Here is an 18,221-nt window from a genome sequence, read left to right as displayed (position 1 = left end):
ATAAGACAATGAAAACATCCCGGGAGGGTAAAAAATTACGTGTCTACATCCACTACTTGAAACTATGGTGCCAACAGCTGAGGATACTATCATGAGACGGCAACAAACGCAACAATTTCTAAAGGATAATTTGAACAAAGCTCAAGAGCGTATGAAGTACTATGCTGATAGAAGAAGAACTGCTAGAGAGTTTCAGGTGGGGGACATGGTTTACTTGAAGTTACAACCCTATAGACAGTCTTCCATTGCTCTAAGAAGAAACTTGAAGCTCAGCTCTAAGTACTATAGTCCATATAAGGTACTAGCCAGGATTGGTAATGTTGCTTATCGACTAGAGCTACCTCAAGAGAGTAAGGTTCATCTTATTTTCTGTGTATCCTTTCTCAAGAAGAAAGTTGTTGATCGAGTGGTGGTTTAGACCTTACTTACTAACACTGGTGAAGATGGTCAGTTCTTGGTAAAACCTTTTGCAATCTTGCAAAGACAAATGATCAAAAGAAACAATGTTGCAGTGGCTAGAATTTTGGTACAATGGTTTAACTTGCCTCCTGACGATGCTGCATAGGAGGATTACCAATTTATCAAGGCCAAGTTCCCAGATTTTGATAATTAATCCTTGAGGGCAAGGATTGTTTCCAAGCAGTGGGGATTGTAGTGACCTTGCTATTAATTCCATTAAGTATAACTAAGAGTTGCTGTGGAGGTTTCGAAATCAGATCTCGGCTAAAGAAAGAGGAGCGATTATTTTTTATCTAACGGCTAGAATAAAAGAATGATTAATGAGCCGAGAGAGCCATGATTTGGCCACGACATCTAATAGTTGGTTATAACGGACAAGACAGGAGAGAGAAATTCATTATTGAACAGGTCATTTTCCTTCTTCTTCTTCTTCCTCATGATTTCTTCTCCTTCTTTCATATCTCTTTCTCTTTCTAAATCTAACTCTCTCCTTTCTTCTTCTTCTTCTTCTTCACAGATCATTGATGACTATGGTGGACTCTCAAATTACTTAGTATTATCTTATTAAGAATTTGATTTCCTTGTATTTGAATTCCATTTCAGTTATATAAAACATAAAATTGCCCCAAAATTCTTTCAATTTCGCATTATTAGTTGTATTTAGCTTAAATCCATATCTGGATCATCACATAGTGGAAATAGACTTAGGTTCAATCTCTACTGAGAAGAAATCGCCTAGCATTTTTGCCTCCACTAGGATTTGAACCGGTGACCTCATGGTTCTAAATGCACTTTATTGACTACTGGGCCACACCCTTGAATGCAAGTCCTAATTCCATTATTGCAACTCAAAAAGATTTAAGGAAAAAAAATCATAAGGAACCAAGTGCAAGATTGTTCTTGAACAGATTTTCTGGCAGATTGACCGATGTCGCCAACAGGGTCGAACAAGAACACAAAAATATAAAAAGGAGAGGAAAAGCACATTCAACATCAATCCACGATTACAATCCCTAATTTCCCAGTTATACAGAGAAACTCCAACTATGGTAGTTACAAAATAGTCCCTTATTTTCATATATAACAAGTTGGCATTATTCAGTAGAGTTCGAAAAGTAACAACAATCCCTTCCATAATAAGCAGTCATCTTTCTCAAATAAAACCATACACATATTTACAGATATATTAGGACAACTTTGCTACTATCTGAGCAATAAGGTTATATACATTTTCATCTTCAGTGTTCTTCTCCAATTACAAAATACAACACCTCAGAACCAAGCCTCTTTGTTCCACCCGATTCTTTTCATTGCCTGCCAAAAGAAACACCATATTTCACTCAAGACAGAGATCTCTATGAGTGTTTTTTCACCCAGTTTCTCACTTCACAAGATTTTGTATATGAGTTCTTTTGACATATTCTTTTAGTATTTTTGTCAATCACAATTAAGATTCTTTATAAGAAAATTCATTTTATTCATAGAATATGAGTTGCTTTTTTCTAGGTGTTATCGAAGGGGAAAGCTTCTTCAACTTTAATCCTTAGTAGACACCATAAGATAAAATCTCTAAATTATTCAACGATTAGTTTCATGCCTTAAAGATCTCTACCTTTTGCTTATGAAATGATATTTTAAAACTATTGTTCCCTTCATGATATTGAAGATTTTTTACAATGGACAAGGAAGTTATAGGTTGTGCACATCAAAATTCTCCGAATAAGTATCATGATGTCACTACGGAATCTGAAGTTTCCATAGATATGATATATAGAAATATCTCACAAATGTGAAATGAATATTTGAAGAATAAACAAGCACAATGGAGAACCGAAATATAGAAAGGAGTTTTACCAAATTGTCAAGATGTAACTAAGGAGTCTGAAGTTTCCAAAGATATGATGTATACAAATATCTTACAAATGCAAAATGAATATTTAAGAAATGAACAAGTACGACGGATAACCGAAATATATAAGGAAATTTTACCAGATCATTCATGAAAGGAATGACTAAATATATTATGTATATACAAGAATTTCTTTTGGCATTATTCACATTTTAGGAGCACTGAGCAAATAAAAGCTTATTCTGTGTTTAAAAAAAATAAAAAAAAATCTCTAACAATTTTCAACAGGCTATTTCGATGACAGCATTCTTAATCGGGTTGCTTATGTTGAGAAAAATTTACACTGACATTTAAGATTGCAAATAATTTAAGGAGAAATAAACAAATAAAAAAAAGATGTGTGTGTGCGTGCATAGTGAAAATCTTATGAGAAAATGTTAGACCATGCCCTGAAAACATTTAGACAACAGTCTAATGTTTTGTCAACATTAGACAATATTCTAATGTTTTGTCTGTAAGGCTGAGCAATATTTGAGCAAACATTAGGCCAGAGTCTAACATTGCCCGGAAGGGTAATTTTACAAAGAGAAACATTTGCACAACTTTTAAAAATAAGTAATCGGGGACATTTGGATAAATCAGTCCTCTACATAGGGCTATGGGCTAAGCGCCTCTTGGGAACCAATCCTCTTTTGGAAATGATAAACGCTCTCTGGTCATGAATGTTAGAAGAGGAGATAAGGAGTGCAGATATGGCAAATAGAGGTGGATCCAGGATTTTAAGGTTATGGGTTCCAAAAAAAAAAATTACAACAACAACATACCTAGTGTAGTCCCACAAGTAAATCATGACATTCCGGAAAAAGAAAGGAGAGAAGTAACCAAGCCCAATTCTCTGATTAAGCAGCTTAATAAATGCCCAATTTACTGTTTTAATTTGCTGGGTCTGTGTTTTTTGTTTGATGGCTATTGCTTTTTAGAAGCAAAAGAAAGCAAATTGAATTTTTTTTTAAATAAGCGTCCAGCGGGAATCAATCCCGCAACCATCTGGGCAAAATCCCCCTTGGCAGTCCGTCCTTTGCCAAGGAACCATCATGGTTATGGATTCCACACTGAAAATACTTATACTCTTCTATATTTTACAATATAAAAATAGGACTTACGGTAGCGGTTGTGGGTTCTCGAGAACCCACACCCGCTACTGTAGATCCGCCCCTGATGGCAAACATATTTCAAACTTCTTACTTAGCTGATTCAGAATAAACAATAGAAAAACTCAAGCTAAATTGAAATAATTGATAGCTCAACTTCAGCATGCAGAACTAGTTTTCGATTTTGAGGAGACATCATTTCCTTCTTTAACTGCAATAATATATCTTCCATTGTGTATTGGCGCTTCCAATCTGCTAGCATGGGGAAAAGACTTGGCTCGACCTGATAATGTTCTCAGGTCGACGTTAAGCTTATTTTCTAACTGTCCAAGTCTTTAAAAGTCGATTAGACAGTGGGACCTACGACGCCGGTTTCTTGGTTTACATAACTCATGTTTATTCTTGTTTGGAACCTCACACTAGGTGAGTGATCTGGTTACTCCTTTCCGCAGAAAAGTTTTAACTGATAGATGCGCCCTTCATGCAGAGTCTAACAAACAGTACATGTCATAACAAGCCCGAATTCTTTGGCTTTCAGTATTACCAAAGTAATTATGAGTAGCAGAAAACACCAAGCAAGCAATTCTCACATTCAATTGACAAGGTAAAAATAACCCTTGCCGGAAAGTTACATCTTCAATTTAGAGACCTTAGAAGTTTCAATAAGAAAATACGTTTTTGAAAGAATTGTAAACAGCCCCAGTCACGTAGTATTAGTTAGGCCAACCATTATTAACCGAGGACTAACTTGCCTCTATTGATCAAATTTCATTTTATTCAATGAATATCAACAACAATCCTTGTCCTCAATGATTATAACATCGATAAAAGGTTTCGAGAAAGTTGTTCCTTTTCAACTATCTCCCCTCCCATGCCTTCAATTCTCACCCAAAGAACACTTTTTTCTAGTTGTTAAACGCGCGCTTAAGCCTTGAAGCGAGGCACAAAACATGTTGAGTGCCCCTCACTTTATGGGTGCTTCAGTATCATCATCAAGGCTCTAACGCATACTCGACACTAAATAATTGATATTTTCTTTATCGTATTTTTTTTCATGTTCTTTGTCCATATACTATCTGTTATTCATGCTTCTGAATATTAATCTTGGACTACACATGCATTTTTGTATTTTTTTTTTTCTCCCTTTGCACCTTTTTCATTAAGGCCCTTGCTTTATATTCGTGCGCTTAAAGCCCCAAAGGACTTTAGAGCTTTTTTGCGCTTTTCGCTTTTGATAATACTGAATGTATTCAACATGGTGGTTGAAAGTCAAGGTGACTATAAGTGCATCAGTGACCATTCAGGGCAGAGCTGAGATCTCCCTTTTTCTTCTCTATGCTTTTTAATTCTTTATCTTTCAACCTATTTTTTTGTTTTTGGTCTCCAGAAGCAACTGAACTTTAGAACCTGTTGCTAATCTCATTAACTCAATTGAGAAAATCCAATATGCTATTTTTTTGGTATAAATTTTCGGAAACAAAACACCAGCTTTGATATCTTATATTTCTCATTTAGCCCGACAGGTCCTACAGTAATAAATCTATTTCTAGCAGGACTAGAAAACAGATCATTTCCCTCTGCATTTCAACCACGTCAATTCTTTTGATGTTGACCTTATTTCATCAATAAATCATAGAGAAAATTCAGACTTATCTCGTGAACTAAGTTAAGTCTCAAAAGCAGCTTATGCACGTTCACGAAGAGATGCAACAACCATTAAAAGCCTAAAGATGAAAGTTATGGGAACCAAAGAAATGATTAAAAGATCTCTTGATGCAACAGGAAGTTTCCTTGGTAGTTTTGTTCCAATATTATGTCTATTGTTAAGCTACAAACTTCTTGTCAATCAATTTTCCTATAGTAAATCTTCAAATACTTTGGCCCTCCAAAATGTGTACTTCGATAGCTTCTTCAATATATATTGTCTACTAAGCTTGGAAGCAGCTAGTAAGTTTTGTCAGGTCTACGGATGCTTTGTTGATCTTGGTATTTGCAGTAATTTTAAACGAGTCATTTTCAATATTGTGATGGAAGTGTTCCTCAGAAAAATTCAGCTTTTTAGATGCAGTCGTACTTCTTAACTTTGCCTCCGAGGCACTTGGTGGCAAAGCAATTCTATGTCTCCAATTAACTACTGTTTTATAGCCTGTTTGGCCAAACAGGCTATTAATCTTCTATCAACATACCTTAGTGTTTACTTTTACATTAACCCAACTAAAGGAGTTGGTGACTAAAATATCATAGCCCACTACAAGTTAAAAGTGTGATACGATAGTCAACAAGGATATTTGAAGATTAGCCAAGAACTAAATTAAATGACACAATTCTTACTCATCTCAAGAAAAGATACAATTCTTAACATTAACAGCGGAAAGCATAAAGAGGGAATTAATACTAAAATTCAATCAACTTCAAGGAAAAACCATGGATATATCCAAGAACACAGAAAAATGGATCTACAAGCACATCTTCGGAAAAGCTGAGAAAGAAAGCCTTACGTTGGCAGGACCAATTATAGTTCCTGTCCATGATTGCATGTACACATCATCTGCGTCATCCATTCTGTAGTTGACAGTTCCATCCCCAATTCCTCTTTCTCCTCTTTCAAGCTCTTCCAATAATTTGAAATTCCTCGGGACTGGAGTTCAAGGAAATATCATCAGATAAAGAGCAACACACTTATATGGTATGCAGATTGTAGTGCATTTAAAAAGGGTTTGCTTGAAAGACTGAAAAACACAAAGTTTAATGAATAACAATCATGTTAAACCTTATAGAGGAAAACAGCAAACAGTTTGTAGATACAAAGGGAGAAGAATAAGGAATAGTATTGCACAAGATACCAAGGAATAGTTTTTTTTTTTCCTTAACTCATACTGTTGCAACTACAAATTGAATGAGTAAAACAAGTTCGAATATAAGTGTCGATAAAATTATAAGTTGTGTAACCTAAGAGTATCGTACAAGATGCCTAGGAATAGTTTTCTTTCCCTGAACTCATATCATGGTAGGTAAAAAATGAATAGCAAAATAAACTCGCTAAAGGAAGCTAAATAAAAATATATTCTAGTTGCTTGATCCAAACTGCTATTTTTTTCTTTGATGATTTAAGATTGTTCGAAATAATAGCTGTTATATACCAAAAACCACAAAACTTCCAAAATTAAGTAGAAACTTTTTGTTAACAAGTGGTGTTTTCCTCAAAATGCAGACTTCAGAACCTCCCAACAACTGAGGGTCATCTTAGATCATTAGATCCCCAATTGTATGAGAGGAAGCAACTAAATTTTCACAAAGTTATTTTTTAACGTGCAAGTTATATAGAGGAGATAAATGTGTTACAATTTCATTCAAGAACTTAATGGTATTCAATTGCATGTAGCACTGAACTTGAAAACAAATGCCATCTCAATTTCGGACGAAATAACAAAAGTATCCAGAGAGTTCACTATTTTCATAATTCTCTTCTAACTTAATAAAGGAGGAAAAAACAGATTCAATCAGTTTTAAATCAATAATCATGGACATGCAAGTATGGCTGTTTCTTACAAGTGAAAATATAAACGGGTTAAGTATCTAGCACACTTTACAAAAAGCTAAAAACTCAGACCTAGGTAAGATGCTAGAAAGTACCCAATGGTGTGGCCTAGTGGTCAATGAAGTGGATTGAGAACCATAAAGACAAAAACACTAGGTGATTTCTTCCCTCTGTCGCAACCTTGGTGGACAGAGTTACCTGATACCTGTTGCTGGTCGGAGGTGCAAGGTATCCCATGGAATTAGTCGAGGTGCGTGCATGCTGGCCCGGACACCACGGTTATTAAAAAAAATGATGCTAGAAACTTATACCGCTCTATAAATGAAATCCTTAAGTTTAGATTCATCCTACTTGGAAATGTACCATTATGTTTTCTTAAGGCAATTGTCTGCAGAACATAATCATGAATTATTAAGTATTGGAGTTGTGATCAGCTCAAATCATTTTGCCTGCTCTTAAGGATGCGGATCAGTTAGTATTTACATTGAGTCACATGCAGCTCCGCATTCCTTCCTACCCCAGGGGTTAGCTCAATTGGCAAAGGTTGAGGGACTTGTGTCTTAGGTCACAAGTTCGAACCCTGTCTCAAGCAAATCAATAGCTTGTTTGTCCAAGCTTCTAGAAAGCCAAAAGTGCTTATATTTTAAAAATGAGTGTTTTTGAGTAGTGGCAGAAGTTGTTTTTCAGAAGCTAAAAAATAGTTTTTCCGTAAAAGCACTTTTGGAACATTGGTCAAGCATAAAGTACTGCTCTAATAATGGCAAAAGTGATTTTCAAAATGATTATCCAAACACAAATTGCTACTCTCTAAAAATACATTTTTGATAAGCACTTCTAATAAAAACAATTTAAAAATAAGCAGATTTTGGAAGCTTGAACAAACAGCCTATAAGTCTAGTAGAAAGTGAAGAAAGCTAGATGGATGGACCCATCATCCCTAAGTTTCGAAGGTTGAGGTTGGTTCAAGGAAGTGGCTCTAGACAAATTTCTCGATCATCATCAAAAAAATCTGCATTCCCTCTTTTGACTCTCCCTCCAGTTGCACACACCCAACAGAACTATCCTAAAGAAAAAAAAACCCTGAAAATGTACTAAAACTTTCAACAACCTTCTAACTAGAAATTACCTTCTCCTGTCCGTTACTTTTCTTTGCATCATATATCTCACATACACAACTCTTTCTGTGGTTGATGTTGATTTTGTTGAAACCAAATAGCAGGAACAGATGAAACGAGAACTCTAATTACAGAACAGGAGACCAAGAACTCAGCCACCCAGTGGCAGGTGGAAGCAACGTAGATGGTAAAAACTTACAAAGGAGCAAAAACCGATCATTCAGCAGCCGCAGGAATAGTATATTATCTAGAATTTCAAGCAATGAACCTTCGACCTGAGCATCAGTAAGACAATATCTTCACCTTAATTAAGTTTTCTGATAACAAAGATTTCAACTTTCCAGTAAAGGCTGACAACAAGTCCACCATGAAATACAATTTGTTTTGTTAGTGCCTCAAAAGGACAACTCTTTAGAACTGGAAAAACCACCTGAACAGAGCAGAATGCATATAGCTAACCTCAACTTTTACAGTGGTCAGGCAGATTGTTCTGAAGAAAGAGGACCCTAAGAAACTCAGAAGGAAATAAAATGTAGGAATCACTCATAGTTAGAGAATAACAATAAGGGATGTTTTTTTTAGGAAAGGGATTATAATCCCGAGATTAAATTCAGGATTGGCTTATCCCACGTTTGGTAGTACTTTTTATTCCAGGATTAGACCAATCAACCGAAAATCTACCAATAAAGGTATATCCACTAGATAATGGCATTATTAATCCCGACCCCGAACATCCTCTAACCCCCCCCCCCCCCCCCCCTAAAAGAAAAAAGAAAGGGCAAGTTACCTATTTGGCTGGTCGGCAAAAATAATAACATTCGCTAGCCAAATGTACAAAAATTATATACTATTATGTATAAAAATTGTATCTTTTATGTATAATATACATTTATATACAGAAAATATACATTTTGCTGTCTATTATTTTGGTGGGGGCTATTTATGTCAATCTCTCAATAACGAAAAACCCAAAAAAAAAAAAAAGTGGTCTAGAATTTGCATAGGGATTAAGGGTTGCTTGATTTTTCACATTGAAACAGGAAATGTTAGCCCGATCACTAAATCCTATTCATGGTAAAACCCAACAAAGAAACCCTGGTCTCATACATCAGAAATTAAGGTATAAATAGCAAGGGAAAGACATAAACGAAAAAGAGACTTAAAACAAGAGTTCAATAAAGATTTAGTACAACTAAACAAAAAAAAAATCAATCTTGAAATGTAACAAAGCATAAAATGACTAGTACATTTTGAGGATTTTGAAGCTTACATTTTGAGGATTTTGAAGCTTACTCACAACCCTGGATGATCTTTCTGTGCTCATTTCTGGCAGCATTTTGAATTACAACAGCAAAGAAAGATTCTTTCTTTTTTAACTGACAAAACCAAAGGGTTCCTAGAAATACAGAATTCAAACAAAAAAGAGACTGAAAACAAGAGTTCAATAAAGATTTAGTACAACTACACAAAAATATCAATCTTGAAATGTAACAAAGCATAAAATGCCCAGTATATTTTGAAGACTTTGAAGCTTACTCACAAGTCACAACCCTGGATGATCCTTCTGAGCCCATTTCAGGCAGCAGTTTTAATTATAACAGCAAAGAAAGGTCTTCTTTTTTTTTTAATTGGCAAGGGAAATACAGAATTCTACCAAAAAAGATAAACTTTAAACAGACAAGGCAAACGAATTCAATAAAGATTTAGTACAACTAAACAAAAATATCAAGCTTGAAATGTAACATAACATAACATAAAATTGAGTTCTATCAAGATTTAGTACAACTAAACAAAAATATCAAGCTTTAAATGTAACATAACATAAAATTGAGTTCTATCAAGATTTAGTACAACTAAACAAAAACATCAAGCTTGAAATGTAACATAACATAAAATTTAGTTCTATCAAGATTTAATACAACTAAACAAAAACATCAAGCTTGAAATGTAACATAGCATAAAATTGAGTTCTATCAGGATTTAGTACAACTAAACAAAAATATCAATTTTGAAATGTAACATAACATAGAATTGAGTTCTATCAGGATTTAGTACAACTAAACAAAAATATCAAGCTTGAAATGTAACATAACATAAAATTGAGTTCTATCAGGATTTAGTACAACTAAACAAAAATATCAATCTTGAAATGTAACAAAGCATTAAATTTTGAATAGACAAAAACAAAGGGTTACTAGAAAGAGCAAAGAAAGAGGCAAAGCTCAACTCAGAAACACTAGTCTCATACACGCAGAAATTAAGGTATAAATATCATGGGCATACAGAAATCAAACAAAAAAGATAAACTTTAAACAGACAAGGCAAAAAATTTGTACAAAGATTTAGTACAATTAACAAAGCATAAAATTTGAAGCTTACTCACAGCCCTTAATGATCCTTCTGAGTTTGGTTGCATTTTGAATTATAACAGCAAAGAAAGGTTTTTTATTTTTTTTCTTTATTTTTTAATTGTTTTTAATTGACAAAACAAAAGGGTTGCTAAAAAGAGTAAAGAAAGAGGAAAATGGGAAGAATTGGACTGATTTTAGCCCAACACAACACAATCAATTTTAAATTAATCTCTAATTTAGTTCAATACTAGCTCAATTCTAACTCATTTTTAATTTGAATTTATTGCTTGAGATTTACTTTTTTTTTTTTCTATGTATTCACTTTTTTGTTTCTTGTATCATGCCTCTTATAAGTTTGAGGTGTGTTTAATGTGGAAGCAAATATTTTACATGAAACAAAATACACTACTGGTTGACGTGTCAACTTTAGCACTCATACAAAACAAGTATACGAAAATATTTAAAAGTGCTTTTCATCACTTAATATTTTTCGGTTGTTTTTACTTAGCTAAGCCAAACTTACTTTAGTCTTGTTCCTTTATATCGGGAGTTGTTCAACTTAGTTTGCACATAACTCGACCAATTTATATGCCATCGTGTCTAGATTTGAATTTAGTCTTTTCTTTTTATATCGGGTGTTGTTCAACTTAGTTTGCACATAACTCAACTAATTTATTTGTCATCATGTCTAGATTTGAATTTGGTATCTCCAGATTATCACTTTTATGTCATGACCACTTAAGCCACCGCAATGTTTAGACTCACAGTTGCAAATCAAAAACATTTACCCTTTCTTTTTCTTTTAGAATTTTTATGGAGAACTACATAAATTGGGGCAATTAGTATAGTGGCCCGATTTTCTTTCAATTCCGTGCTAGATAGACAAGGCAAGAAAAACAGGGGACATATCCGTCAGGGGCACAGTGCTACTAGTCAAAGTTCTCAATGGTGCTTTACTGGGACGCCTTGCAGGCCGGGCTTTTAGAGATGAGGCTTTTGGGCGAAACCAAGTCAATTTCGGATCACCAAACCTTGTAACCTCAAATGTGGCAAGAGCCACATATAACTGTAGCTCGTTGTCCAAGGTGCGTGCTATAACTTTAGTCATGGGAAGGGGCATAGAGAACTTTGTTCCCTACCTCATCATACTTTAGGAGGAGCACCTGCCACCCGGGGCTGCATTTATAGCCGCTCATGAGCGGATCTAGGAGCGTTGAAAGTGTTCACTAGATATCATTTGATAAAAAATTATAATGTATATATAAAATTAATTTTTTATTTTTTATATGTATATATAGAATTTGAACCCCCCTAAACACAAAACTAGAGATTGACTCAGTGATTAAGGAGATTTAAAATTTACCTTGAGTTCCAAGTTCAAATCGTAAAGACTAAAATTTAATTCAACTCCCTTAATGAAATTCCTGATTTTTATGCGTTTATCGTCATGCTAGATGCAGATACGTCCAATATATAATACTTTATCAATTTGTGCTTGTGATACTTGTTGGAGTTCTTGAACCTACCATTATTAGAGACGACAATATATAATACTTATTGAGTCCTTGAAACTCACCACTTCACTTCATTATGCAGAAGCTGGTACTAATATTAATTGCCTGCTTGACCAAGATTCTAAAAACAGTTTATTTTAAAAAGTATTTTTTTTAAAAGTACTTTTCAAAAAAATATTTTTAGCTAAAAGCAGTTTGTGTTTGACCAATTAATTTAAAAAGTACTTTTGAGGAGCAATTAGTGTTTGACCAAGCTTTTAAAAGTGCTTCTATGTATATTTTTCTCAAAAGTACTTTTTAAAAAAGTGCTTTTGGGCAAAAACTATTTTTTTAGCTTCTGAAAAACTGCTTCTGCTACTCCACAAAAATATTTATTTTCTTCAAAAAACTTGGTCAAATACCTCATTTTTTAAAAATAAACACTTAATAAAAAATAAGTATTTTTTAGGAAAATAAGCTCGGTGAAACAAAGGCTTGACTTGAGTTAATGCGGCTATCATTTGAGTCACCATTCTTATAATTATTGTTAGTTAAAGGTGAGTCGTCCATTTTTTTAGTGGAGGTTATCATTACTTGTTTCAGCTTTACTTCATGTTTTAGGTAAGTGTCTCTATAGGGAAAATGCTAAAAAAAAATAAAAAAAAATTAATCAATATATACTCGGATTAATTATAACGCATTCAATTTTTGTGAGCGATCTATTATCTTCATGGTCTTATTTTTTCTATATTTTTGAATTTTTTTAGCTGATGTGACACCAAAAAAAATTAATAGCGAGTGAAAGTAATAAAAATAGTTTTTATATTTTAATAAAAAATAATTTTTAAAAATCTATTTATATTTTATCCTCTCACCCATCTCCATCCTCCCTATATTCCACATTTCAATTGTTAAAGTTACTAAATGCAATTTATTTTTCTCTTTCTTCTTCTTTCTCCTTTTCTTCTTTCTACTTCTTTCTCCTCAACCTCCCCCACCGCTGCTACCTCCACACCTCCTCCTCCGCCGCCATTGTCGCCGCCGCCGTCACACCGCCGCCACTGATGTCGCCATGATTGAACATAGCCCAGTTCGTAAAATCATGGGCAGTTCGTGCAATTTCTACATTGTTATTAAATTCCATTCCCCATGAATTTTCATGAAATTTAACAAATGACAAGAGGAGCGGATTGGATAATTTTCATGAAATTTAACAAACAACAATTTCCGTTGTTATTAAATTCCAGTCCATGATTGAATATAGCCCCGAAAGAAAGAAATTGAACAGTTTATCCTTCAAATGACAATTTCTTCAAATGGGTGTCAATCACTGAAGTTCAAAAACTCGTCGAGGACATTTATATATTTGAGTTGCATCTTATTAATTAATATGAGTTTGTTATTGCGATCTGTTTAATGTTTACAGATGTATTCACTTTCTTAATTAATTAATGTAACACCAGTTGCAAAAAAAAGGAAAGAAAAAATTGCGTTGAATGTGTGTTGCTGCTGTTGCTGCTGCACAGTTTGTCCTTCAAATGGACTTTAGGACTTTAGAAACAATTGCGTTGAACGGCAGAAATTGAGTTGAGAAAAGGACCAAAATCATCCATAATGTTTGAGTTTGGATCAAAATCATACATATTCTTTCACATGGAGCACTAATAGTACATTATGTTTGCATAAGTGGTGCACTTTTAGTCAAACTCCCAAATAAATTTAACGGAAAAGAACAAAAATGCCCCTGAATTTTTAGAAAAGGTATAAAAATACCCTTTATTCATCTATTTTGCTAAAACTACCCCTCAATTCAACTTTTTGGCTCATTTATTCCCCTTGACTAACGGACAACACTAATTTTTTTTTTTAAATTAAATTGCACATGACATTTTATTACTGAAAAATTAATTTATTCTTTTAAAAAGAAATCTGAAACCTTGAAATTTTTTTAAATTTGAATTTTTTTTAAATTTGGAAAACTTTTTTTTAACGAGTAAAACCTTGACTAACGGACAACACTAATTTTTTTTCTTTTCAAAATGTGAAAAATTGGATTTTTATAAAAATCTGAAAAAATTAAATTTTTTATGGAAAAACTGTGTTTAAAAAAAAAAAACAGAAAACTATCTTTTTTTTTTTTTAAATCTAGAAGAAAATTATGGAGTATTAGTTTTGCACATTTTACTTAAAAAAACAATCAGTTTTTCAGATTTAAAAATTGAATTTTCTAAAAAAAAAATGGGGTTTCCACCCGTTAAAAAAGGTTTTCCAAACTTAAAAAAATTCCACATGTTTTAATGAAAATCCATTTCTGTTTATATATATATATATATATATATATATATATATATATATATATATATATATATATATATATATATATATATATATATATATATATATATATATAAAAGGCTTGCTACATTTGTTTTTTAAAGAAACGGATGTTGAAAAATTATTTTTTCTTATTCTACAAATAACGAGTTTTCAGATTTCTTTTTAAAAGAATAAATCAATTTTTCAGTAATAAAATGTCATGTGCAAATTTTTTTATTATTATTTTTAAAAAAAATTAGTGTTGTCCGTTAGTTAAGGGGAATAAATGAGCTAAAAAGTTGAATTGAGGGGTAGTTTTAGCAAAATAGATGAATAAAGGGTATTTTTATACCTTTTCTAAAAGTTCAGGGGCATTTTTGTTCTTTTCCGTTAAATTTATTTGGGAGTTTGACTAAAAGTGCACCACTTATGCAAACATAATGTACTATTAGTGCTCCATGTGAAAGAATATGTATGATTTTGATCCAAACCCAAACATTATGGATGATTTTGGTCCTTTTCTCGGCAGAAATTGCACAGTTTGTCCTCGACAAGTTTTTGGACTTTAGGAAGAAATTGCACAGTTTGTCTTTCAAATGGAGGTAGAAAATGGGTTGAATGTGTGTGTGTTAATGGAGGAAGAAAATGGGTTAAATGTGTATGTTAATGAAGGAAGAAAATGGGTTGATAAATTTCTTGAAATGAAGAAGAAGAAGAAGAAGGGTTTAGTGATGAAGAAGACAAAATTAATGGTTTAATGGTTAATTAGAAGTTAATTAGTGTAAATATAATTAATAAAAGAAAAATCAAATGAAAAAGGGAAAGGAGACGTGGCACCAATGTGTCGGAGAGTGCAACACTCTCTACTGTGCAACTAGGCATCAATTTTTTTTGATGCCACGTCAGCCAAAAAAGATACAAAAATACAAAAAAAATAAGACCCCGGGGGGAGGGGGGTAATAGGTCGCCCGCAAAAGTTGGGTGCGTCATAATTAATCCGAGTATACGTTGGGGGTTTTTTTATATATTTTCCCTGTCACTATATATGTATATATTTTATTTTTATTTTTTAATATTCTTATGTTATGTTAAGTTACAATTTAAATCCTCTTGGCTCGCTCTGGAATATGACTTATAGTATTCGAATTTGTTATAACTAGGGGCGGACCTATATGCTGGGTGGGGGGGGGGACTCTTTATATATGTGTATATACCTTGAAACGCTACTATATATTTGAAGAGGACCCCTCAAAAATATCTGTCGACGTGGGTCAGTTGGTAAGCATGCCCCTTAACTCTTTGTGCATAAGCGCGCGACCCAAGTTCGAGTCCTAAAAAAAAAAGAAATAAAAAGTGTTGCTGGCACGTTTCAAACAAGGTACCTAACATGTGTAACTTGACACCAAACCACCAGGCCAGCGAGCGAGTTCTAAACAATTATGTCATTTTGTTTGTATATTTTTTACATCGATTCAATGGGTGTTCACAAAATTTTCAAATGATGTAATGTTGAAGAAAATTGTGATTAGAGACAGACTCAGGATTTGAAATTGATGCTTAGACTAACGCGCATCTTCCTTTGATGGTGCCCTCATCGTCTTAAAATCTTGGATCCGCGTCTGATTGTAACAACATCTTCTATATTTTGTTTGTGGTATTTCACCTATTTTACCAATTAATTATGATTTAGTTAGTGAGGTAGAAACTCGATGTATTTGGATTCGCTAAGTTTATTGCGGTGATAGCTGAACTAATTAGATGGACTGATCCAAAATAAAAGCTAAGATTTAAACCTGAAATTATAGTTGTGTAACTGCCCTAATGATTACCAAACATAAACAATGGAACCAAAAAAAAAAAAAAAATCACAAAGATTGGACATTGTATCTTTTCTCCTTTTGCAAATCTGTCAGAATGATAATGATACAGTTTGTCGTCTTGTTGAAGCCCTTTGACCATCCAACATTTATGAAGAACATTGGACTCTTTTTTTTTGGTCTCTATAGATCTATTCACAAAAATCCTAAACAAAAAGGATTATTATTTTAGTTTGAAAGAAGGGATTCTTTGTTAAGATTTGATGAATTAAGCCTATTAACTAATCTATCAAGTGCTTCTTTCATCCACCATTGTTGACAAGCTTCACTTGCTTCCTCCACACTCATCTGCACAAATACAATTAAATAAAATTTTAGTTTACTTCCACTAAAAAACAAGAATTTGCTACAAATTCTCATCTCTACTCTATCGCTAAATAGCTCTGAGCTAACGACTATTTTTTATACTGTTAATCCGTCGTTAAATAAGATTAGCGACTTTTTTTATTGTAACAGATCAATCTCTAGCTACTTAAATTAAATCTTAATTTTTTTTTTATAACAAGTTTCCTTCTTCTTTTTTTGGTTTCAAAATATGTAAGTACTTACCCATGCTCTTTTCCTGAGATTTTGTTCAGGCCAAAGAGAAAGTTGTTCAGTAACAAGCAATGGAAACATGTAACCTTCATGATAGATGCTTTGACTCTTGCTCTTGAATCTCCATTTTCCTAATTCACACTGTAAAACAAAAAGAAAAAAGCACACTCTTTGTTAATTAAAATCTCCAACAAAAACAATTATATGCATTTGATAACTAATACTTCATCCCTCTCACTTTATGTGATAACTCTTTTTCTACTCGTCCAATAAAAACTTAAAAAATAATTTAACTTAAACTACTCAATTTATTCCTAAAAACACAAATGTTAGGACACGTTGACCATAAGATTAAAAAATACTACCTCATCCTTCATAATTTAAAATGTCATATTTCATAATTTAACTTCGTGCTAAATTAAACAAGCGCACATATTGAAATCTTTGGTCAATTGAACATCACCACATAAATTGAGACCAAAAACCTAATTAATTATTGCAACTTGAATAAAGATAAAAATATTATTTATACAGACCTGAACAATGCCAAGAACACCAGCTTCTTCAAGAGATTCACGAGAAGCTGCTTCTTCTACAGATTCATCAATTTCCCATCCTCCCTACAAATTCACATTTATGTTAATTGTAATTAAGAGGGAAAAAATATGAAATATAATATTAAAGATTATATATATGTACCTTGGGAAACATCATTGTATGACCCTTTTGTGAACTAACTACAAGGACCTCTAATTCCCCATTTCTTGTAAATCTATATGGAATACATCTGCAAAATATAAAAATTTACATAATTATTAATTTTGTCTTCCTTTTTTTTTTCTTTCTTTTTTGGAACATAAAACAATTAAAAGAAAAAGAAAGAAAGAAAATAAAAAAACATACCCAACAACAAGGCGACGACCTTTGTTGTACCTCTGCAATTGTCTTCCTGTACGAGAAACCATACAAACCATTTTTTTTTTCCTTTTTCAATTTAGACAAACCTTTCAAAAGGGAATATAAGAGCCAATAAAATTTTATTATGAAGAATTGGAAAGGCTAAATGAAAAGATGAGTGATAATGTGAGAAAATGATGAGATTGGGTTAAGAGAAAATGATAGGACAAGAATGTAAGAGAGAAAATTTTCTATGGTGCTTTAAATAGAGAACATATGCTTAAACCCCCACCCACCACAACTTGTTCAACCCCTCCACCCCCACTCATGAAAAAATATAATACTAGTAGTAGTAATAGTTATTTATGAGTTTACTTTCATTACTATATTGATAATGATGTTGCTTGAAACTATCTTCGTATTCGTTTTAGATTCTTTAAAAATAAGTATTTCAGTTTATTTGTATTACTTCTTTTTATATTAGTCCTTTAAATATCTCTTTTTTTTTTTCCTAGCAGCTCTTTAATTCAAAGATTCCACGTTGCATGATGGACATTTCGGTATATATCTACATATCTTTAATTGAAAATTATATGGATAAAAAAAATCTTGTTTATTATCTTAAATTTTCTATAGAG

At 32.9% G+C, this 18,221-nt stretch overlaps 2 protein-coding genes across 7 annotated transcripts; both read right to left on the bottom strand.

Annotated features, from left to right (window-relative positions):
* Positions 1-1,511: 1,511 nt before the first annotated feature.
* Positions 1,512-10,507, bottom strand: LOC132625869 (ubiquitin-conjugating enzyme E2 variant 1A-like). Of its 6 annotated transcripts, none has more exons than XR_009577013.1 (4): positions 10,492-10,507; positions 9,383-9,508; positions 5,958-6,097; positions 1,512-1,773 (listed from the first exon to the last, which is right to left on the bottom strand). XR_009577013.1 is itself a non-coding variant. In XM_060340465.1 (4 exons), the coding sequence occupies exons 2-4, from the start codon at positions 9,446-9,448 to the stop codon at positions 1,732-1,734; spliced, it is 225 nt and encodes a 74-aa protein (XP_060196448.1). In that variant the 5' UTR covers positions 9,449-9,508; positions 10,492-10,507; the 3' UTR covers positions 1,512-1,731. The 6 variants fall into 6 exon arrangements, 2 of the variants coding, with proteins under 2 accessions (XP_060196448.1, XP_060196449.1); XM_060340465.1 differs by having other exon boundaries at positions 9,406-9,508; XR_009577011.1 differs by lacking the exon at positions 10,492-10,507 and having other exon boundaries at positions 9,383-9,914.
* Positions 10,508-16,146: 5,639 nt separating this feature from the next.
* LOC132625868 (nudix hydrolase 17, mitochondrial-like) lies at positions 16,147-17,834 on the bottom strand. The gene is made up of 5 exons (XM_060340464.1): positions 17,590-17,834; positions 17,386-17,473; positions 17,223-17,306; positions 16,699-16,827; positions 16,147-16,437 (listed from the first exon to the last, which is right to left on the bottom strand). Exons 1-5 carry the CDS (start codon positions 17,658-17,660, stop codon positions 16,318-16,320), a joined length of 492 nt encoding a protein of 163 aa, XP_060196447.1. The 5' UTR covers positions 17,661-17,834; the 3' UTR covers positions 16,147-16,317.
* Positions 17,835-18,221: the final 387 nt, after the last annotated feature.

The sequence above is a fragment of the Lycium barbarum genome, chromosome 2, assembly GCF_019175385.1.
Source record: "Lycium barbarum isolate Lr01 chromosome 2, ASM1917538v2, whole genome shotgun sequence".
Lineage (NCBI taxonomy): Eukaryota > Viridiplantae > Streptophyta > Magnoliopsida > Solanales > Solanaceae > Lycium > Lycium barbarum.
The sequence above is the reverse complement of the archived record's forward strand: the minus strand, read 5'-3'. Positions and strand labels throughout refer to the sequence as shown.

Excerpts from the sequence above, each read along its gene's own strand:
- LOC132625869 (XM_060340465.1), bottom strand. The coding sequence starts at position 9,448 with ATGCTGCCAGAAATGAGCACAGAAAGATCATCCAGGGTTGTGA. Across the intron at positions 6,098-9,405 it reads AAGATCATCCAGGGTTGTGA|TCCCGAGGAATTTCAAATTA; the intron begins GTAAGCTTCAAA and ends CTTGAACTCCAG. Across the intron at positions 1,774-5,957 it reads CTATAATTGGTCCTGCCAAC|GCAATGAAAAGAATCGGGTG; the intron begins GTAAGGCTTTCT and ends TTCTTTTGGCAG.
- LOC132625868 (XM_060340464.1), bottom strand. The coding sequence starts at position 17,660 with ATGGTTTGTATGGTTTCTCGTACAGGAAGACAATTGCAGAGGTACAAC. Across the intron at positions 17,307-17,385 it reads ATACAATGATGTTTCCCAAG|GGAGGATGGGAAATTGATGA; the intron begins GTACATATATAT and ends GTGAATTTGTAG. Across the intron at positions 16,828-17,222 it reads GTGTTCTTGGCATTGTTCAG|TGTGAATTAGGAAAATGGAG; the intron begins GTCTGTATAAAT and ends TTTGTTTTACAG.